The sequence below is a fragment of the Hyperolius riggenbachi genome, chromosome 7 (assembly GCF_040937935.1).
Source record: "Hyperolius riggenbachi isolate aHypRig1 chromosome 7, aHypRig1.pri, whole genome shotgun sequence".
Classification (NCBI taxonomy): domain Eukaryota; kingdom Metazoa; phylum Chordata; class Amphibia; order Anura; family Hyperoliidae; genus Hyperolius; species Hyperolius riggenbachi.
The window spans coordinates 118,791,591-118,815,341 of record NC_090652.1 but is presented as its reverse complement, the minus strand read 5'-3'; the positions used below and the strand labels follow the sequence as shown (position 1 = coordinate 118,815,341).

Sequence of the window (23,751 nt, the reverse complement as noted above, 5' to 3'; positions counted from 1 at the left end):
CTGAGGGGCTTTTTCCCCCCTACAGTGCCACTGGACTCTGCATCTCTGGAGGCCGCAGCAGGACCATTCCTCCGAGGCTGATTGGTCACCGTGGTCTCAGCATGGGCTGCAATGAGTGCATGTGGCAGCTAAGCAGGAACCATTGCAGGGAGGTCAGAAGAAGTGACACCAGTGAAGTGGTGATGGTTAAGATTATTAGTCAAGTTGTATTGCTACAACGCATTTCACAAAGGAACGGTGTAATGTCTGATTGTGCTGCCTCAATGCTGCCCTCCATGGCAGACGTGCAACATTACTTCCTCATTCTCCAGAGACCAGAGTTAACTGAGTATGCAACAAACAATGGGCTTGATTCACAAAACTTTTTCACCTGTTTTACTATGTTTTCACTTTGTGTTACATTTTTAAAGAGAACCTGAGGTGGGGTTCTTCCATGGCAATCCCCATACAGAGGCTGGGTCTGCCTATAGAGCCCAGCCTCTGTTGCTATATAGCTTTCCCCAAAGCCCCCCCTGCGCGCTGTCAGACCCCATAAAACACAGCTGCTCTGGCGACACGCAGCATGTCGCAGCCAGCTGTGTTTATCTCACTAATGCCAGTCTCGCCGCTCCCCCGCCTCCTGAATCACTCCGGTCCCCGCCCACGTCCCTTCCCTCCCCGCTGATTGGAGGGAAGGGACGCGGGCAGGGACCAGAGCGATTCAGGAGGCGGGGGAGCAGCCGAGACTGAAGTTAGTGAGGTAAACACAGCCGCATAGCGCAGCTGTGTTTTATGGGGTCTTGCAGCGCACAGGGGGGGCTTTGGGAGAAGCTATATAGCAACAGAGGCTGGGCTCTATAGGCAGACCTAGCCTCTGTATGGGGATTGCCATGGAAGAACCCCGCCTCAGGTTCTCTTTAAGCTCGCAAAGAGAAAAAATATAATATAATTAAGGTAAGAAAAGTAATATTGAAATGCAGTTAATCAGGAACAACTTACTGCTTACTTACAACTAACTTGATTTTTTTTGCTTGTAAATGTGCTGAAAGGTTCTTTTTATTAATTAGGTGATAAATAAGTAATGTATGAGAAGTATTGTGAATAGAGCCCAATCTCCACCAGACAAAAGAATGTGGGGTTTTATATGAACAGTTTCTCTGTTTATTCTTCAATCAAAATATCTTCAAAGCTGCGGACAAGTCGTATGGGTACAATTTCAGAGTTCCAAATTGCATAAAAGACTGCCCGACACGTGTTTCACGGCCAAAAGCCGCTTCCTCAGAGGCCCACTGTATACAAACAACTGTGGACCAAAGGATTGTGTAGCTGCAATCTGTGTTCTGTGAAGAAAAGACGTTAACCAAGTATGCACGGCAGAAGTGTCAGCAGCACAATCGGACACAGCGCTGCTCAGATTGTGCTTCTGCAGTGCTGCCATAGACTAAGGTTGAGGGCACTTTGCACCCCCGATATCTCTGGAACGAAGCATGCCAGGGGTCAATTGTAGGGTCTGTAGAGCAGAACCCAGGCAGCCTACATGCCACTCTTTAGAGCCCCACAGCCTTTAGGGGCTAATTGAAACAGTTTGGCATTTGAGGGGGGTAGCCTGGCAGGGCTAAGCGCCTATGCCAAAGGAGGTTACTCCGTGGGCAAAGTTTGGGTCTATCCACTCCCGCGACCCCCCCCCCCCCCCCCTCGCCATCCACTTCCTCGTGAAAAAGTAAAAATATGACAGTCTGTATAAGTAAACAGCTCTGCTCATGCACAGCTCAAAATTACAGAGACTGCACATGTGTGAAATGTCCATGTAATATGTCATGTGATTTCGAGCACCTATGGGAGATTAGGATACTGCTATGGCGTGGCAGGGCAATCCTCAAGGCAGCACAATTGGACACCACACCGACACCATTGTTTCCTCAGGCAGACAATTGTAATAACATTGTATACAGGTATTTATACACATACAAAATGGAAGTGAAAAACATTTCCTGTGAGTGTGAATAAGTGGGAGTGGTTATGCAAATTGAGAGTCCAATGATCCATTGTTATATCTATATTATAATAAATATACAATACTGTTATCTTGTGTGTGTGCCTCAGTGTTGCCAAATCAGCACAACCTCAGCCAGGCACTTCAACATGTATCACCTACATAATAGCATCAATTAGCTAGACTGGCTGAAGTGCATTAACTGCACTTATAAAATGCCTAGGAATTTCTCTCACTTATAAGAACTGAAGCAGTTATTCTGCAGGAGTGATGAAATAGATTGGATGGCTTTTACCAGACAAGCCGCCTGTGACTAGTGTTGGAATTCGGGAAACAATTCATAAACCCGAATTCACCAGTTAACCTCTTCAGCACCCGATAAAGTGGACAGTCACATGAAGCGAGGCATGAACCACAAGTAAGTGGACTCCTCGTGACCCTGTCCATTTCCTTGGGTGCTGAAATGTGGAGGGCAGGAGACTCGAGGTTTCTAAATTCAATCTCCCGAATTCGAACTGCAACCAAAACTACCTGTGACATTCTCAGCTTTAAATTGAGGTAATGAGAAGTGCGTGTCTACAAATAAACAACTTAAGCCCTAAACACTTCTCCCAACATAGGAAACTATTCTCGATTTATACAAACCCCTAAGCATATAATTGAAAAACACTCAGTGCAAAAAAATAAATAAATTCTTAGGACTTTTCCAATTTTACAAGTTCAAAAATGAGAATTTGTACATTTTTGTACACCAAATGGCGCAGTTATCATGGTTGCAAGGAAGCATACTTTGAATCTTCTGTTATGTCTGGAAAACAATGCATACTGAAAAGGAAAGGTACATTTTCAAGTGGGATAAAACTGACAACATTCAATAAAATGTGTTGTCCTACTTTTTATTACCCGTGCAGTTATATTTGCTTTTGCGTACAAGTAATGTCTATCTACAAATTATAAATTCCCAAAGTACAATTTATCAGCTCTATAAGCTGCCATTGCATTTTATTGCATAGCTGCTGTATTTATATATTAAAATCTATCTAGTGATCACTTCTCTGCTCAGTACAGTATATTACAAAGGAATGTAAACAGCTAATGTTAACACCTCTGCGGATGCGGCCAGAAGCTGCTCACTGAAGCAAGGAGCTTTCCACTGAAGAACAAAGTGCTATGTTTAACTGTTTGTTTGCTGTTCTGCTACAATTTTTTTTTGTGGTAGTAGATTTAATGCTGTAAAACTTTTAGAGCAAAGAGGAATTGTTGAGTTCCATACAACTTTATTAACATTCACCTCAAAAAGGGTCTGTTTAGTATACATAAATACTGTATGTCATTTCTGTTAAAGTGGACCATAAAGGGGCACTATGGCGAAAAACTAACATTTAAAAAATATGTAAAACATATACAAATAAGTACATTTTTTCCAGAGTAAAATGAGACAATTACTTTTCTCCTATGGTGCTGTCACTTACAGTAGGTAGTAGAAATCTGACAGAAGTGACAGGGTTTGGACTAGTCCATCTCTTTATAGGAGATTCTCAGGGATATATTTATTTTCAAAAGCGCTTAGTGAATGGCAGTTGCTCTGTCCAACTGCCATAAAACTGTGTAGGGAGCAGGGAAGCTGGCCAGCATCATTGTTTAAATCCTTTTTTAGGAATATCTTGATAAAGAATAGCACCAGTTAGTCTTACCGGTAACGGTGTTTCTGTTCAGCAGCTGGGACACCCTCTGGAGGATTGGTCCCCGCCCAATCCTGGGGAAACACAAGAACAAGTATAAAAAGCTCCCGCCCTCCCTTCATCCCCAGTGCATAAAAAAGTAACAAGCCCGAACACTAAGGAGAAAAAAGGAAGAGCGAAGCACCTCCCAGTGACCCACTATATAAATACAAGAAGAGATAGGTACAAGGAAATGCGACAGAATAGGGTAGGGTAGTAGACGGTGTCCCAGCTGCTGAACAGAAACACCGTTACCGGTAAGACTAACTGGTTCTTTCTCCCATTCATCAGCTGGGACACCCTCTGGAGGGATACACAAGTAAAAAACACCCACCTAGGGAGGGACTACAGCCTGAAGCACTTTCCTGCCAAACGACAAATCCTGCTGCGACAGAACATCCACCCTGTAATGTTTGACGAAAGTGGAAGAACTCGCCCAAGTTGCCGCTTGACATATCTGCTGGACCGTAGCACCCGCTCTCTCCGCCCATGACGTTGCCATTGATCGAGTGGAATGTGCCCTTAGGTTGGTTGGTGGAGTGGAGTCTGAAGTCTTATACGCTAGAGAAATAGTCTCGCATATCCACTTAGCAATAGTTTGTTTCAAAGCTTGTTGTCCCTTATTCTTCCCCATAAATAAAACAAAAAAATGAGAGGATTTCCTAAATTCTCTAGTTCTAGCTAGATAGGATAGAAGGGCTCTCCTAACATCCAGACAGTGAAACTCCTGTTCCCTAGCACAGGAAGGATTCTCACAAAACGAGGGAAGTACAATGTTCTGGGATCTATGAAAATCAGTAGATACCTTTGGTAGGTAATTTGGGTCCAGACGTAAAACAATCTTGTCTGGGAAAATAGTCAAAAACGGGTCCTTAATAGACAAAGCCTGTAGATCGCCCAACCTTCTAGCTGAGGTGATGGCGACTAAAAAGGCCACTTTAAACGTCAAAAATTTTAGATCAATCTCTTCAATAGGTTCAAAGGGGGAACCAGAGAGAACATTGAGAACTAGTGACAAGTCCCACTGAGGGACCACCTTTTGTTTGAGAGGCGTTGATCTCTGAACTGCCCGAAAAAAATCTTTGAGCAATTTTCCCTGTGCCAAGGGTCTGTCTAAGAGCTGATACAGCCGAACACTGCACCTTCAAAGTACTTAAGGCCAAATTTATTTCAAGGCCCTCCTGTAAGAAATCGAGAACAGTCCCGGTCTCATTTTGATTCCGACTATGTGTATTACACCAAGATGTATACACTTTCCAAACTTTCCTATAGATCTTGTGAGTGATCGGTTTTCTGCACTTTAATAAGGTGTCAATGGTTTTGTCTGAAACTCCTTTACTCCTTAAAATCATCCTTTCAGGATCCAGGCCGCCAGATTGAAAAGTTCCGGCTTGGGATGAAAAAGCGGTCCCTGACGTAGAAGGTCTGGCCTGACTGGAAGATTCAGAGGAGTTTGAACTGACAACCGAAGTAGAGTGGAGAACCAGACTCTTTTGGGCCACACAGGCGCTATGAGTATGAGACTTACTTTCTCTCTTTGAAGTTTGTCCAAGACATGAGGAATTAATTTGAGGGGTGGATATGCATATCCCAGATTGAACGTCCATGGGACCGACAGCGCGTCCAACCCCAGAGAACTCGCATTTCTGTGAAGAGAAAAATATTGAGGAATCTTGGTATTGACTGGTGAGGCAAAAAGATCGATGTCTGGGACACCCAATCTTTCTGTGACCCAAAGAAAAACCTCCTGGTTTAGTTCCCATTCGGCATGGTCGATTTCGTGGCGGCTCAAAAAGTCCGCATCGATATTGAGAGACCCCTTCACATGATTGACCTCTGCCCAAATAAAAATTTCCGTTGCCAGACGAGAAAGACTCAGAGATAGTTGAGATATGCTACCGTCGAAATATTGTCCGAGAAAATCAAGACATGATTGAGTCGAATCAAGTCCTGAAAAGCCACCAGCGCCTCCTTCACTGCTGAGAGTTCTCTGAAGTTGGAAGATTTTTTGGCCATCAACCTGGACCACCTCGCCTGGGAATGTTGGCCCATCGTCGTCGCCCCCCATCCCCAGGCACTGGCGTCTGTGTGCATTCTTATAGGGTCTATCTGTTTCGATACTCTGCCCTGTGTTAGATTCCGTGGTTGAAGCCACCAGTGAAAACTTCCTTTCACCTGTGCTGGCACCTGAACCTGCAAGTCCAAAGACTCCTGGGTCTTGTCCCATACCTCCAATAACCAATTTTGGAGAACTCGGGAGTGAAAATGAGCCCAAGTTACTGCCAGAATGGATGCTGTCATGAGACCTAAGATCCTCATAACTTCTCTTATTGTCACCTCCTGGAGTAGGAGTAACTCCCTGACCCCCCTTTGCAATTTCTCTACTTTCCCCGGAGTCAGAAAGATCCTCTCCTGCATGGAATCGATCACATACCCCAGAAACACAATCGACTGAGAGGGTTCCAAATTTGACTTGGGGTAGTTTATGATCCATCCCATCCGAGGGAGAACCTCCACGACCATGTCTCTGTGGGCTCTGAGGTCCGTCTCTGTCTTGGAAATAATAAGGAGATCGTCCAGGTAGAGAATAATGCTTACCCCCTGATTCCTTAACACCTTCATTATTTCCGCTAGTACCTTTGTGAAGATACGCGGGGCTGACGCTATTCCAAATGGCAGGGCCTGAAACTGGTAATGACACGCACGATCCCTCATTCGAATTGCAAACCTGAGAAATTTCTGACGAGATTTTGCAATCGGAATGTGGAGGTAAGCGTCCTGTAAATCTATTGACGCGAAATATTCGCCCCCCTGAAGTAGTGCCCTCACTGAAAAAATGTTTTCCATTCTGAATTTTTTGTAAACTAAAAAGGGGTTCAGAGACTTCAAATTTAGAATGAATCTGAATTCCCCGTTGGTTTTGGTCACCAAAAAAACATGGGAGTAGTACCCCTGAAACTCCTGGCTTTGAGGTACTGGAATGACCACTTCCTTTGCAATCAGTTTCTGTATTTCCGTAAGAAGGCCCTGAGCCTTGCGCGGATCCTTTGGAAATTTGTTTACAAATACTCTGGGGGGAGGAGGAACAAAAAATTGTTGACGATACCCGTCTTTTATAATCTTTAAAATAAATGGATCGGGATTGATTTTTTCCCAGGACAGAAAATAAAGAAGTCTCCCCCCCACCGGCAATTTGTCATTTACTCCCTTTAGGGTCGGTTGGTTTCGCAAGCGCAAATCCCCCGCGCCCTCTACCAGCTGGAAAGGACCATTTCCGCTGCTGGGCTGGCTGTTTGACCTGGCTCTGTAAAGGCTTCCTAAACAACTCTGGTTTATTAGCTTTAAATGATTTGCGTTCATTAGGAAATTGCTTCCCCTTCTCTGCAGACCTAGAAAGTATATTATCCAATTCTTTCCCAAATAATAAATTACCCTCAAAGGGAACTGCACATAATTTATTTTTAGAAGTCAAATCTTCATCCCAGGTCTTGAGCCAGAGAGCCCTTCGCGCAGAGTTTACTAAAGCGGTAGTACGTGCAGAAATGCGCACAAGCTCCACCGCTGCATCCGCTAAAAAGGCTACCGACTTCAAGACCACCGGAAGAGACTTGACATAAGTGTTTAAATCCAAACCTGCTTTCACATGAGAAATTAAATTGTCAATCCAATCTAATTTTGGGCATTTAGTAAATTCATCAATGTCAGAAGAGGAAAAGGGAAATTTCCTTTTTGCAGATTTGGGAATAAATAATTTGCGCTCCGGCTCCTGCCATTGTGACTTTATAATGTCCTTAAGAGATTGATGGAAAGGAAACACTCGACCCGATTGTTGGGCCAAACCTGAATAAACCTGGTCCTGAGCTGTAAGCTCCTTTTGAACCTCAGGAATCTGTTCAGTGGAATAAACTGCTTTTAGTAATTCACTTGTTTCTTCAGTACTAAAACGGAACCTGGCTGCTTTCTTTAAATCGCTATCGGACTCCTCCTCAGAAGGAGCATTCTCCCCTTCTTCCATGTCTGACACATCTCCTCTACCCTCCAAATCCTCCTCCCCCTCTTCCCCTAAGAGATCCACATTTAGTGCCCCCTGAACCGAATTGGAGACCGGGACAGGAATAGGGACAGAAGGGTTAACAGGAGGATCAATGAGTACTGTCGAGGGACCTGGAGCTGAAGAGGGACCTGGTATAGGATAGTCAGAAAAAAGAGATTCTTTAAATTTTCCAAGAGTCTCATCCATATCTTTTTAACAGATTGCATAATATTTTTAAAAATGGAAGAGGATTCTGCAGTAATGACTGCATCTATACATGACTGACAAAGTGCTTTAGTATAACTAGATGAAAGTTTAACTAAACACTGACAGCATTTTTTTGATCTGGATCTAGTACTAGAGGAAGAAGACCCAGACTCCACTCTAGCCTGCATAAACAAGGGGAGAGAGAGAGAGAGAGAGAGAGAGAGAGAGAGAGAGAGAGAGAGAGAGAGAGAGAGAGAAACACATACAACCCAGTTAAAAACTCAACATAATAGATCAACTGGAAGTATCAAAAGGGAGAGTACTCTCCCACTCACCACACCATCCGTCTGCTGAGGCTTAGTGTCAGGAGCTGCAGCATTCGAGGAGGCAGTGGGAACAGAAGTGCCTTGGCCTGTTGCTGGAACAGTGGCAGCCGTGGTAGCGGCGGCAGCAGCAGCATTTCGATTCTGTCCCTCCATCTTGCCGCCGCCCGCACGCCCCAGAAGAGCTTAAATGCGGAATTTCCTTGCGCCTTCCGGTCCGCCTCTTCTGACGTCACCGGAAGTGACCTAAGCGCGCCGGCCAATAAATTCAAAGGAAGTGGCTCACGCAGGAGGAAGGCGGAAGCTGAAAAGCCCAATTCCACACGTGGGCGTTCAGCAGTGATGGCGGCAGCCTGCGCTACAGGGACTCTCTCCTTCCTGAGACTCCCCCCGCAAACACAGGTACTACCGCCGGATTAAGCACTCACCCTCCGGTGAGGCTATAAAACAACAAATGGGAGCTGCATTTGTCCGTGTGTTCCTCGGGCGGAAACACAAATAAAACTGGGGATGAAGGGAGGGCGGGAGCTTTTTATACTTGTTCTTGTGTTTCCCCAGGATTGGGCGGGGACCAATCCTCCAGAGGGTGTCCCAGCTGATGAATGGGAGAAAACCGCCTTGCTGAGAATCCCCTATGAAGAGATGGACTAGTACAAAACCTGTCAGTTCTGTCACATTTCTACTGCCTACTGTAAGTGACAGCATTATAGGAGAAAAGTAATTTATGGCTCATTTCACTCTGGAAAAAAATGTACAGTATATTCTGGCGTATAAGACTACTTTTTAACCCTTGAAAATCTTCTGAAAAGTCAGGGGTCGTCTTATACACCGGGTATCATTGATGCCGGGGGATACGCCCTATCCCGTTATCGACTCTCAGATCTCGCTGCTGAGGACTGTAGTGAAGCGGCGCTGGTGTACATGTGCGAGATCTGAGAGGCAGAGAGGGAGGTAAATGGGATACAAGGGTGGGCCAGTGAAAGAGGCGTGTTTTATGGGCACAGCGTGATCTATTCTTCCATACCGCTCTGATAAACAGGTAGACAAGGAGAGCTGACCAATCCACTTAGGGAGAGGGAGAGTTGACCAATCCAACCAGTCAATCGCCTGTATACTGTTATATACTGGGTACCACATACAGGTATCTGTTCATATACTGTATAGCACCAGTATATGAAAAAAAAATTTCAATTTTTATTTAGTGTGCGTTGGAAGAGGGGTAGTCTTATACAGTGAGTATATGCCAAACAACATTTTAACTGGAAAAGTTGGGGGGTCATCTTATACGCCCAGTCTTATACGCCGGAATATACGGTACTTCTTATTTGTATATGTTTGCACATATTTTAAATTTTACAATTTTTCGCTGTAGTGCCCCTTTAAATCTACACTACCCTCCTGCTCTAAAAGATAAGCAACAGCATAATAACCTTTAAAGAAAAACATCTTTGCTACAGCTGATACAAATCCTGCAATAAAATCTTCAGTGTCTACTTCCTGCTTTCACAAATGCAAACATAGTATTAACATCCTGTGTTTCGAAATTAGCTGCTCTACCGGGGCAGTCAGCCGACAGATCAAATTACAACTTGTGATTAGTCACAGATGAGGGGGGAATTAAACAGGCTAAACTCTCTAAATACATACAGGGTGCATTTTTCTAGGTCTTACTTCTGTCCTGTGCAAGAGCTCAGGTCCACTTTAAGAGTTTAAAATGAACTTCAAATACTACTATGACAACAAATAATAAGGCCGCTGTCAATTTACCTGTATGCCACCATATATTATCCATCAATTATTCTCACCAATAAGGTTCAACACAGAAAAATGTCACATGTAAAAATCGAATTAACGCTTTAAGAGGTAAATAACACACTTGAAGCAAGAGATATATAAATATATAATTTTTATTCTGAATATTAAATAGTGTTTTAAATTACAAGCAGTTTGAATCACACTATGCATGATCATCAAATGTACAGTAAAAATTTTACAAATTAAAAAAATGTACACCATTTAAAGACCATTAAGAACTGGATATTGACCCAGGAAGATATTGCCATACACCTTATATACTTTTCAATTTACAAGAAAAAAAAATTCCCAGCCTACAAGCTCCTCATTCATAGCGGATTGTACATACATCATTCGTGTGTATATACAGTCGCTGTGCAAGGCAACATAATCAGCAGTAATTGTAGTTCAAGTTTACATTTTTATGCAGAAACTACCACAATTGTAAACCATTTTTCATATTTCCTTAAATCAAAATCATTGTAGCATTATTTTGTGTGTGTTTTTGGATAAGCTAATGTTATGCACACTTGATTTAAGGCAAGATACAAGCATCCAAATACCCTACCCATGATTCATAGACATTCCCGCACATGCAATACTTGTGCACATACTGGATATTCAGTACAAGGTAGTGCTTATATGGTAAGTTCTGTGAGACAGATACCTGTTCTGGGTGGACACTGGTGGCTTGTATAATCAACTGTTATTTTCATGTCTGAGTGGCAAGATCTCCATGTCCGAGTTCCTGGCTCTGCCGCAGACTCTCGGACAGTCAGTCTGGGTGATGAGCCCTTGTAATGCGTCAGCAGATCGAGTTACTCAGAGAGAAGACATCTCCTTCAGGTAGGTCAACACTTCAAAAAGGTTTCTGTACTCATATTTGTGTGCTTAAAATTGCTTTGAATAAGACCCTAATCAATTATGCAATATACTTGCATTAGGGAATTTACCGTAATTATGCTCTAAAACTTATTACCACTGTTTAAATTACAAAAACAAGTCATTAGTGGTCTGCAGTACAGAGCGGCCATCTTTGTGAGCCGAAGCCTCCGGCAGTGAGGAGTCTCTGATCCATCAGTTGGAGACTGCTAACAGGGGACATAGCGCTGGAACGCAGGGACCGTAGGAGGAATGGGAAGGCTTTATAGGACCTAGAAGCCTTTCCTCTCGGGTATGTTTTTTCTTTTATTTACACTTCAGACTCACTTTAAGCCTTGTACACACAGTAGAGGGAAATCAGCTGTGGCAGCCATTAGGGTGCTGTCGCGGCCAAGAAACTAGCATGTACAACTGCTCCCAACATCATTTCGCATGGTAGATCTCTAAACATTGAGGAGCAAGCAACAAGTGTTTTGTCTTTTTGCTTCGCCCAAATGCTGGAAGCGGCTCCTTTGTGCTCCACCCCATCACCCCTCCTCCTCTCTGCATTGAACAGTACGTTCTCTGCTACAACTGAGACACGTATTTGTACAGTGCTCATGCTGCAGTGTCATCCTGACAATCTACAATCGTTAAGTTTCACACCAATCGGACATTTATGAGCCTTCAGATGTTATAAGGCATGTTAACTGCTTCACAGTTTTCCACAGAAAAGCATGGGGTCTGATCTGCAAATCCAGTGGTCTTGCTGCTGTCTGCTCTGGGAAACAGTCTGGCAGTGGGCCTAGTGTGATCTGGCCCTAAACAGTACACACTACAATGTGTCTTCTGTCGGTATAGGAACACTTTTGCTGTACCTATACTGTACTTAGGGGGGGGGGGGGTTTATACACTTTTTTTTAATTAGGGGTTAAAATAACGCAAATATATTGCATTACTGATGAGGATCCAGATTTAGGGCATTTTAAGTACACATCAATATGAGTACATTAGCGCTTTGTAAGACTACTGCAACAATGTACACTAAGTGAACAAGAATATAATCAGCCAAGAAAAACATGAATACTGACAGACAGAGCATATATGTAGTAAGCAGAAGGGTTTACAAGAAAACGCTGTAAAGTATCATCAGTGCAATGGTCAAAAAGCAAAGACCGCTATTGACTTAATGGAGGACATTTGTGAAAACAGGTGGAAGAGCAGTAATTACCTCATTGTTCTCAGGCCTGCTACTGCTCATCAAAAACCTACTACAAGCTAACATGTTAAGACAAAAAAAAATATATACTATTTTACTACGCTGTTCGTAAATGGTTTCTTCAAACACATGCAGGTTCTCCCCGGATAAGTCAGCTCCTCACACAACTGGTAAAGATCAGACATGCTGCCTGCTATATAAGAAGCATAGCTTTTTTCACTGAACTTCAGGGGTACAACAACCAATCACAGAACAGCAAGAAAGTCTGCCAACATCACAGCGGAAACGGAAGACCAGACTTGCAGCAATTTCAAGAGTTATTTTAATCAGAAAAATAAATATAGCTGAGCACATACAAAAATGCTAACAAATCACATGTGGAGTGCGATTTATCGAGAAGGTTCTGGTTAGTTAGTAGATATAATCAAATGATGCAATGATCTTTAATGTTTGTTCTCCTCAGAATATCAATAGGTTTTCTTTCACTACTAAATACATCTAAGTATAACTTCTATTTTCTGAAAGGGGAAACTATTAAACCATCCAAAACAATAACGTTGCTAAAAATTAACGATTTCTATGCATTTTCAGCACATACACTTAAATGGAAGCTGAAGCAGGAGGTATATGGAGGCTACCATATTTTTTTTTTTGTTGCTTGGCAGTCCTGCTGATCATTGAGCATCAGTAGTGTCTGAATCAAACACCTGAAACAAGAATACGGCTAATCTAGATATATTTGTCAGAAACATCCGATCGGCATGCTTTTCCGGGATCTATGGCTGGTGCTGGAGGCAATGGATCAGCGGGACAGCCAGTCAACTGGTATTGTTTCAAAGGGAATAAATATGGCATTCCTTCTCACTTCATGTGACCTTTAAGGGCTCCTTACCAGTAGGAGTTTATGGGTGCTGTGCATTAAACCACACTGCATGGCAATCACACTGCCATTCAAAACAGCACTGACCTTGTTATTATACACTGAATGGGACAGCACTGACCAGTGCACATTAATGTATACTGCAGTGCAGTGTCTTGCATGGCAAAGCAACATTAGGTCTATATCCTTAAAGGACAACTGAAGTGAGAAGGATATAGAAGCTAGCATATTTATTCCCTTTTAAGCCATACCAGTTGCCTTGCTGTCCTGATCCTCTACCTCTAATACTGTTACCCATAGACCCTGAACAAGCATTCAGCAGATCAGGTGTTTCTGACATTGTCAGATCTGACAATATTAGCTGCATGCTTGTTTCTGGTGTTATTCAGGACACTACTGCAGCCAAATAATAGCAGGGCTGCCGGGCAACTCGTATTGTTTAAAAGGAAATAAATATGGCAGCCTCCGTACACTTCTTTCTTCAGTTCCCCTTTAAGATCAATCTCTAGGCAAAACCAACCGCCTCCCCGTCCTCTTTGGTATAGAGGATTGTGCATACCACGTTCGCAGCTCTGCTCTATATGACATCAAATGTCTATAAAATGACTCTAGTGAGCCTGTGTGCAGACAACCACTGCTTTATCCTGAGACAGGCGTGTTTAAGGAGACCAGTGTCTTTCTTGCAGTGAACAGCCTCAAGAGATGTGCATTGTAACCACAGCACTAGTTAGCAGCAGCTTAGTTGAATTGCGGATTCCCATGTGATCATTCTTCAGCTGCTCCTTGCTTACTCATGCTGTCTAGGTGCCTCTGCAGGCTGCTCTGATGTCTGAACTCATGGGAGAGTAGACAGTATGAGTAAGCCGGAAAGAAGGTGAATGTGATCACATCGGTGTCGTTTTTGCTGATTATTTCGTGTAGCTGAAGAAGACAGGAAGAACAAATTAGATTCAGAACATGCAGCTGTCTTTTCATTAAACACTTCTTGGCTCTGGATAGAACAGTGGATTCATATGCACAGATTGACTACAGAGTTGCTTTAACCCATTAGCAGCTTTCATGGCATTATCCCGTTTGAGATAAGTGCACGGCTTTTGACCTCAGTCGGCAGAACTCGTCGTGCTGTAAATTCATGGAATGCCTTGATCACTACTAGCAGAAAATACAGAAACTGAAAGCAGAAGTCCTCTGTTATTGTCTCACACTGTCCCCTAGTGACAAGTGGCCATAAATACACATTACAGCAGTACTAATTAGAAGCAGGGAAATGTAACAAAAATAAAAAATGTGCTAAAATTAGCCTGGAGCAATTGCAAGCCTCTAAATAAATTGACTGAAAGGGTTTTTAAAAGACAACTGAAGCAAGAGGGATATGGAGGCTCCCATATTTATTTTTAAGCAATACCAGTTGCCAGGCTATGCTGCTGATCCTCTGCCTCTAATACATCTAGCTTAGACCCTGAACAGGCATATGCAGATCAGAGGTTTCTGTCATTGTCAGATCTGACAAGATTAGCTGCATACTTGTATTCTGGTATTATTCAGACACTACTGCCAAATAGATCAGCAGGGCTGCCAGGCAATTGGTATTGTTTAAAAGGGAAATAAATATGGCAGCCTCCATATTATTTTCACTTTAGTTGTCCTTTAAGATGGCAGTAAGGATATTAAACACCAACGACTCATCCCTTCCCTCTGCTTATTTTTCCTGTCCCTAACACAAAAGCTGCATCACTTGGAGAATTAAGTTCTATCATCTAAGCACTAGTAGTCTGGAGTGGAGAGGGGGCCATGTATATGGGGAAAGTGTTTGGGGGGGCAAAGTTTTGTGTAACATACAGGCTTCAAGTTAAGCAAGTATTTAGAGAAACTGCATTTTAATAAGGCCTCCACCATGTTCCCATGACAAAATAAAACTGGATGAAAAGATGCTTAAAGAGAACCCGAGGTGTGTTTAAAGAATGTTATCTGCATACAGAGGCTGGATCTGCCTATACAGCCCAGCCTCTGTTGCTATCCCAAACCCCACTAAGGTCCCCCTGCACTCTGCAATCCCTCATAAATCACAGCCATGCTGTGAGGCTGTGTTTACATCTGTAGTGTCAGTTTCAGCTGCTCCCCCGCCTCCTGTATAGCTCTGGTCCCTGCCCCCGTCCCTTCCCTCCAATCAGCAGGGAGGGAAGGGATGCAGGCGGGGACTGGAGTTCTGCAGGAGGCGGGGAGAGCAGCAGACTGACACTATAGAGATAAACACAGCCAGCTCTGACAAGCTGTTTGTCAGCAGGGTGGCTGTGACCCACCTCGGGTTCTCTTTAACCACTAGAAAAAATAAGGGGGGGGGGGGGGAGATTGCAGAGATTATCTCTTGAGAAAATGAATAATGTCCATTATGTAGTTTTCAGACGCACTTTGAGTCTGTCCCTGAACCTTATGAAGCCCAGGCTCTGGGCAGAAGCCTGATGAGCCTGGGCAAGAGTGATGGCACACAGGAAGTGGAACAAAGTCTGGAGCAGGGCAGGGACAGACTAGGCAGTACAAATGGGCATGAGGTCAGTTTTGAGACACAATCATGAGAATGTTAATGATCGTGGCACGGGTGCAAATTTGATGCATCTTGAAACTGTGCCAATCAGAATCAGGAACGGCATTATTGCCATCTCATTAACCTTCTCCATTAGCTATAAACAACCTGAGGGCGAGCAGAGTAGCTGGGCTGGAATCAGACTATACTGTACTTAGGAAGTGGTGGTGGTGGGCACTTCAGAGGCATGACATGTCCAGCTACATATTAGCACAGCCTGGGCAGGAATGGGCATACCATGCACTACACCCCAAACAGCAGGTAGTAAGATATTTCCAGAACACTAATTAGCACATAAGGTGGCGTTTCCACCAGCTGAGTGAATGAGGGCACGGATATAAGAGGGAGATGTGTCTACTGTGTGAATATTACAGCTATAATTTTAAATCTTAAAATGTGTCCGAAGAGAAGCATTATTTTACACAAAAGAGCACTCACTTGCATGCCTGCAGTCTGATCACATCATGTAGTTAAAAAAATATATATAAAAACAACCAGTGGATGAACGTTCATAAATATTCGCTGTAAAAAATGACTCATGTTACTGCAGTCTGCATAAAGGTAACCTAGTGCATATTGTGAGCATGGCCCTAGCATGCATTGCATTGACCAATAGCAATATTTCCTTCTGGGCAGTACAAAGCATAGTTCTCATTGTCTTAATCACCTCTGCAGCTACAATTTGACTAGTATGCTGACAAGAGACAGCACATTACATATAATGGACATGGGAGGAATACAATCACAGGTTTATACAATAACTAAAGGTCTGCATTTCTAGTGGTTGTAGAGACTGGGGCAGGTGTAACCCCTTGATGAATGAAGCCATCCATATGCTAAAGAAGCAGCAGTGATGCTTGAAAAGTCTATATATATCTATCTATATATATATATATATGTGAATAGGTCTCTCTCTCTATATATATCTATATATATTTTCATACAGTTTTCACTGAAGCCAGTGTTTGATTATGAATCATATCTTCATATGCTCACTTTCGATTAGTAAGGTATATTTCAGAGTCACTTCAATGAGGAGTTAAAGTGCACTGGTCATTTAGAAGAACATATAATACTTAGGATACAGAAAGATAAACGAGAGTATACAGTTTGCAAGTGAGATGATTAATGGCTGCTGAAGGCCAGTGTAAGATTGTGCCACAACGTGCTTTAGAAGTGGCCAGGGTTGTACTAGAGCAGGGCTGTCCAACTGGGCTGGATGTGGCCACTGTCTAGGCTAATTTTTGTCAGGCCCCCTCTGGTAGGCCTGCCTTTTGTTTGTGCTTGGCTCCACCCCTCCAAACGCAAGGACATAGATGCTCTGCCCCCTCCAGAAGAAAAATCTGGAGCTAGACACCCCCCCTTGCCCATAAAATTGGACAGCACTTGCACTACAGGACTAGGCTTGACCACTATTTGGCGCAGCTAGAGAGGAGAAGAGAGAAGTCTAGAAGAAGCATGCCAACCTTCTGTTGCTTTTCTTTTTTTTAAATATCCCTTCCTGATTACAAATCTGGTGTTTGCCAGGGAAAGCCCATCTCTAATGCTAACCATGCATTTTACAATCCAATTCATTAACAGAATGAGTAACCCAATAATGACATCAACACTCCTACAAACAAATGTACCGGTATTTTATATCCTGCTGTGACATTGTGCAACCTGCCTGATAAATTTTGTCCAGACAACCGGTCATTTCAATTTTTGGCACTGAGCTAAATACGTTCCTGAACACCCAGGCAACCGATAAGGATTCGGGCTATAAACATGCTGATCAAACAGATTTAGAATGGGTTTGCATATGGCCAGTTTAGAATGACAGATAAGCTGGTGTGGACAGTGAAGGTAATATGGCTTCTTATAGAGAATGGCTGACAGTTTATTGGATTGCCAGTTTATAAACTATTAAATCATGACTGCACTGAGCGGAATGTGCTCAAACATTAGTAGGTGCACTCTATGTTGCATTAGCTTTCAGTGCCTGCTAAGAACTAGTTTACACCTCTTCTCTCTCCCTCTTATTTTATTTCTGTACCTTTATCAAATCTTCCACAAGCTCCTTGTAGAATCCGTGCTTATGACATCCAACTCCGTTTCCTAGCACTTCCATGAAAACGTGCATACAACAATGTATAGCCATTGCAATACAAGATGGAACAACTCGGGCTGCTTTATGAAATTATTTTATACGTAGATATAGTGGAGAGTTTACAGTGTGCCCAATCATGCCCTTATGTAGACGATCCCTCAGGCCCTCTACCGATATCACTAAGGGCTCTCTTGGGAATACTTTTAATGTTCCTGGCTTCAGGAGAGATCCACAACAGATAGTTTCTGCTTGCTCCTTAGTGGATCTTCTACATGCAAGTACAGAAAGTAGACAAGGGGAAACAGGAGGTTCTGCTCCCATCAGGACAGGAAGTAGCTGAAGTCTCCCATGGGCATTTAGTGGGCAATAAAATAAAAAAAAAAAAACATAGGAAAATTCTCTTCTACACCACTATCTGAAAACTTTAGCTGCTCTTCCTGATTTGTTTGTTTTTTTCTAAATAATAAAACTAAAGTTTTCACAACTAAAGTGTCAATGCCTGTTACAAAATTACAGCCGTCTATACTGGACAAAGCAAAGCACTGTAATCTATTTATGAATTGTTATAGATTCCAAACACAGCAGGACTTAAGGCCCAAAAAAGCCACAGAACCGTGGATTATCTAAAGCCACGTCTAGAACAACCAGTTACAAAATATTAGCACTATTCCACATACCGAGGAGTGGATGCACACATTGTCATACCGTATGTGCAAAGTACATCCCAAATCTCTGAAAAAAGAAATATATTTTCATTTTCAGAGAAAACAGCAACATGGAAAAAAAAAATACAGCATATCAGATACTGAGATTAGACGTCTCAGGAGCAGCCTCATTCACAATCTACAATGCAAAGAAAAAAAAATATATATATATCAATCACAAAATGAACAGATAAAATTTATAGCAAGCAGTGTTTACCCCCTTTAAAAATCTTCTGTACAGAGATATGCAGGAAATATTACAGTGCAATAATCAATACATAGTGTTTTAAACATCAATTGATACACAATAAGAGTTCTCTTCATTACATTAGCACGGAAACAGAGATATACATATATATACCTGTATGTACAAGGGTCATTGTACTAGATACTACTTTACATCTATGATCTCTACAGTGTGGACTGACTGCGGTCCTTATATTCCATGGGCAGAGCATGAGCGCTGGGGTCTCTGGGCATGGCAGTAGATTAAGGGAAATGAAGACGTGGATTGCACATGAGTAATTTACACAGTCTGCACATCTTGTTGCTGTTACAGGCCTCAAGCTGTACATGATCAGACGTCTCTTCGGATGAATTCATGGCGCGTATGTGTCATCCGCATAGCAAACAGTAGCACTTGTTCATAAGGTAAAGTGTCAGTCTTTTTCACCATCCTCACTGCTACCTGCAAAGTGAAACAGGACCATCTCACATTATATTTTTATACAGCTGAACTTCACAGATTGTCTGATAATTTCAGTAAAACGCATGAGAACAGTCTTGCCCACCATAGTATTCAAATGTGTCACAATCTCTTTGCTTTATACAGCACATAGATGTTAAAGTGCAGTCTAGATGGAAGTAGGGTGATTTGTGCACTGGTAGCTGGGCTGTAAACAGGCGCTGCATTGACCGAGATGCTAATTGTGGCTACAGCGGCACCCAGTGGTTAGTTTGTTAGATGGAGCTGCTCAGTGCAGATATTGGCGGAAAAGGTGGCACAGATTTTGCAGTAGGACTGCAGCGTATGCGGTAGGTTAATATTAGGCAATGATAGAGGGAGGGCTAGTGTTTGAAGAGGTAAGAGTGAGGGCCCGTTTCCACTTGTGCGGTATCGCCGCTGATGAAATCGCATGTGCGATTCCGCGTGCGTATTTTACCGCGATTTCTCATAGGTTAGTATTTATGCGATTTTAACCATGTCACTGCCTGTGTGATTTAACATTAGTTTCTATGCGAAATCGCGGTAAAATACACATGCCAAAACCGCATGCGATTTCCCTATTAAATACATTAGCACCGATTCGCATAGCGGTGTGCGAAGTCTGACAGCTCTTCCGTGCCGATTTCTACCGCACAGAAAAACGCTCAGGATTACTGACAAGTGGAAACAGGGCCATCCACTTGTATTGGCTATGCGAATCCGCATGTGGACAACACATGCTGATTCTCGATAGTGGAAACGGGCCCTGATGCAATAGTAAATTATGTTAAAAATTACAGATTTTTCTATCGCAATTAGCTACTGCTCATTAGTAGAGTATTGACACTTTGGCCTTCACCCCTGATCTACTCACCTCCAGTCATCTACACTAAACTCCAAAGTTCACATACAGGACGCCTGATGAGCTTCATCCATATCAATATTTACACCAGGATCAGATACTCTTGCTATAGACTGGACAAATTTTGTCATTCATTAGGTCCGCCTGGCACATCTTTTGGTGTTTAGTAGAAAACGGACTCCTTGCCTTAAAAGGGCTAACGGTACTAATATCAGTTTGCATTGGTTTTGATTCACACAGCTAAAAACTGTGCCGCATAGCGCTGGGAATTACATTTTGATTTTTACTATTCTACATTTGTGACTGAGGATTGGCCCAGTTTTTCCTTCAGCGGCTATCACTGTCCTTGTTCTCTGTGTTCTCTTCTCTTAGGGCCCTTTTCCACTAGCAGTCGCTAGCGTTCACGCTGAACGCTAGCGATTGCGATCCAGCAAATGTACAAAATTTCAAGGCGATTTCCCAACGTTTGCGATTTTGCTATGCTATGCACTGCATAGCAAAATCGCGGCAAAAATCGTTCCGCAGCGCGATCGAGTAAAAAACGAATCGCGGTAGTGGAAATTACCTACCGCGATTCCTATGTTAAAAAGCAAACTGTAGCGATTTTAAAATCACTAGCAGTTTGCGGTTTTGGGATTAAGCAATCGCAAACGCTCTAGTGGAAAAGGGCCCTTACATTGATTGATTATTGATAAACCTACAAGTCTACTAGCATCTTTCCCCAGAGCCCAAATTACTGCACCACCCTTTTTTAATCCACGTATCTAGATAATCTCACTTCTACCCACTACATTTAACAGAGATTTATTGTTGCTCATCTCTAGTGTACTGACTGGACAGCATGGCATTACCACACAGGCGAGGTCACCCCTCTGTGCTCTCCTCCTGTTTAACTCAAATTATTAGCCTGACAGACCCCTGAAGTAAAGTGGATCTTGAGGCTCTTCTCTCTTTAAAGGTGGCCACAGATAATACAACAAACCGTTTGGGTTCCTGTTTTTCAATAAACTGATTGGCTGCATAGAAAATTTGAATGGTACATTTATTTATTTTTTCGATTGAGGAATGTGATCAAATTTTCCAGTTTCTTGTTTTATTTATTTATTTATTTTTTAAAATATAAATTGTTTTCAGTTGGCCATGGTAAAAAAACGTGTTAATTTTACAGAAAACTGAATGGTGTAAGATAGATCAGAAATTTGGTAATCGTAATTTTTGAAGTTTTTGATATTCTAAGCTGTGTGGGCAGCCACCAAGATGAGGTGGGCGGGGCAGTAGCAGAGAAAATGAAGTAACGTGAATCACATGCTTCAGGGCTGCAACAATTATAGGGCAACAACAGGCGGCTCCCCTCCCCAAATGTCCTCCTCCTCGCACTCCCCATCTCCCCCTCCCTAGAGGAGTGGTGCCGCTTCACTCACCTGCTCTAAGTGTTCTCACAATGTATTGCTTCAGGCAGCAAAAAGTCTAGAGCCATCCATGGTTGTGCTGCAGAATTCTGTATATCAACTCACTGCCCATACAATTCTATGGCGTACAAGAAGAATCGCCGCCGGGAGACTTGGGCACAGGCTGATCCTGCTCCTGTACTGTACCCGGTGACGATAAATACTATTCCCCCTCCAGGCCGCCATGGATGATGGGGAATGAAATAATTTAGCTTCCGGCAATTGCTGGAGGGCGAATTATAGTGTTTTATAAGTAAGTTTAGCTCAGTCTTCTGACGGCGCTGAAGTTACTCGCTGTGTGCAGCTATAGCTGTAATTCCTATTACGGGCTACGGTGGCACCGGCTGCGCCCAAATCTCCTGCGCTGGAATGAAAGTGTTTGAATTCTATGGGCCTGTTCACAGCTGAGTTGTAACAAATCATGGCTGTATGCAGCCTTTGATTTAATGGGCATGTTATAACAGGCACAATGCCTATTGCAGTTCACACAGATAACACGTGTGCAACAAGCACAGAGTGAGGACAGTGTGAGGACAGCCTAGCTGTGTCAAAGTTTAAATCACACTAAGGGCCTGTACACACTGCTGCGCTTGCGCTGCGATTAAAAAAAAAATCGCATGCGATTTTTTTAATCGCAAAGCTTTCATGAAAATAGAAAAATCGCACCGCACCAGTGTGTACAGGTCATCACGATTTTCATGATTTTTTTTGTTTTTAAAAGACCTTGCAATTAAAAAAATACATGCGATTTTAAAAACGCAGCACAAACGCAGCAGTGTGTACAGATGTATATTATTTAAAATGTCTTATCCTTAACACATTAGAAAATATATTAGTTATTTAAAAAAAAGAAAAAAAAAAAGATCTAAAGGTAAGGCAAGGAAACGATAATCCATAACTAACCTTCTTAAAGGACGCCCAAGGAGAAAAATAAAAGCAATCTTTACTTACTTGGGGAATCTTCCAGCCCCTAGAAGTCTTTTGGGTACCTCGCCGCAGCTCCAGTGGTCTCCACTGTCCACCTGTAAAGCTTGCCGACTCATCGTCGGGTCATTGCTTCTGTGCATGCACGGGCGAACGCACCCACATCACCAGGCACGTACTGTGCAATACGCACCTGATGACATATACGCGCCGCATGTGCAGAAGCGCCAAGTCAGCAAGCGGGGAGCACCGGAGCTGCGGCGAGAGGCCCACAAGACTTCTAGGGGCTGGAAGAAGCCCCAGGTAAGTAGATTGCTTTTATTTTTCCCCTCAGGAGTCCTTTAAATAGCTTCTGGTGCTTGAATGTTTTTCTTACATATTACAGCAGCTAAACATTAACTTCAGCAACAAGTTCCACAGTTCCACCTGGTCTTCTCTCATACCTGCACACATCTGCTTCAATCACACATTAGTTCAATGTCACTTTATAGCTAATCTGGAACTCTGCAATGTAAGGACGAACAGAAAGGTTCTGCCACTGAAGAAAAACGTTATCTTATCACTTGTCAACTAGCATAATGCAAACGCAAACAGCCATTTGTAATCCAAAAACTCTACAGCTCTCCTAGACCATGCTAATTTGTATACCTAGGAGGCACTGAACTAGCACAACAGAGTGAACAAAAAAATTACATGCAAAATATAGTGAAAGGAAGGGATTTAACATTCATGAATATTGTCTGCCTTTGCCCAAGTGATGCCATAAGCTGATCCACCCCAAAGCAGGTAATTTGGTAATTAGCAGCCATCTGGTAATATGGGCACTGCATATACCGCAATGTTAAAGTGAACCTCCGGACTAAAAATCTACTCAGCAGAACTGAAAAGGCTTGGTGTTTCTTTAACAGTTTCACAGCATCATAACTTTGTTTTTCTTACCAAAGCATCCTTTTTAGCTAAGCTCCACCTATCAAAGAAAACTGCTGGGCGGTTTTTCCCTGATGCTGTCCCAAGGATAATGGGATTTCCTATGTTATTCACGTTGCCTAGCAACTGGAAGGGGTGATCAGCACACAGGACAGTTGGAACTGTGCCTCATGCTCCCTGTCACCTCCTTTCAACCAAAAAGATGGCTGCCCTCATGAAATCAAACATTTGCCTGTTCTTTTAAAACAGGGTGGGTAAGAGAATATATTATCTATTTTAATTAACATAACTAATGTAATTTAATGACAGTATGTTTCTTTAGGCTGGAGTTACTCTTTAATAGCAGTTATAGTAGTGCTCAGTGTATAATTTGGGCACCAGAGGAGCAGCTCAATTTTTTTTTGCATTTTTTTGAGGTTTTGGCAGTTATTAGTGAGGGGGAGGGTAGGTTAGTTAGTAAATAGAGGGTGAATTAGTCTGAGGAGAGGTACAATTACAGT

The 23,751-nt window shown here is 42.7% G+C and overlaps 1 protein-coding gene across 3 annotated transcripts in view; it reads right to left on the bottom strand.

The window, feature by feature from the left end:
• LMTK2 (lemur tyrosine kinase 2) overlaps positions 1–23,751 on the bottom strand; it is a 212,486-nt gene that overhangs the window by 4,138 nt on the left and 184,597 nt on the right. For 2 of the 3 annotated variants that reach the window (XR_011022726.1, XR_011022727.1), the window contains exon 14: positions 18,746–19,072. Coding sequence is in view for 1 of the 3 variants with exons in the window: in XM_068244571.1 (XP_068100672.1) it covers positions 19,044–19,072 (29 nt within the window). In the remaining 2 variants the exon portion in view is untranslated. Of the gene's footprint in view, positions 1–15,206; positions 19,073–23,751 lie in introns of those variants that run through there. The other variant, XM_068244571.1, reaches the window with a different exon arrangement.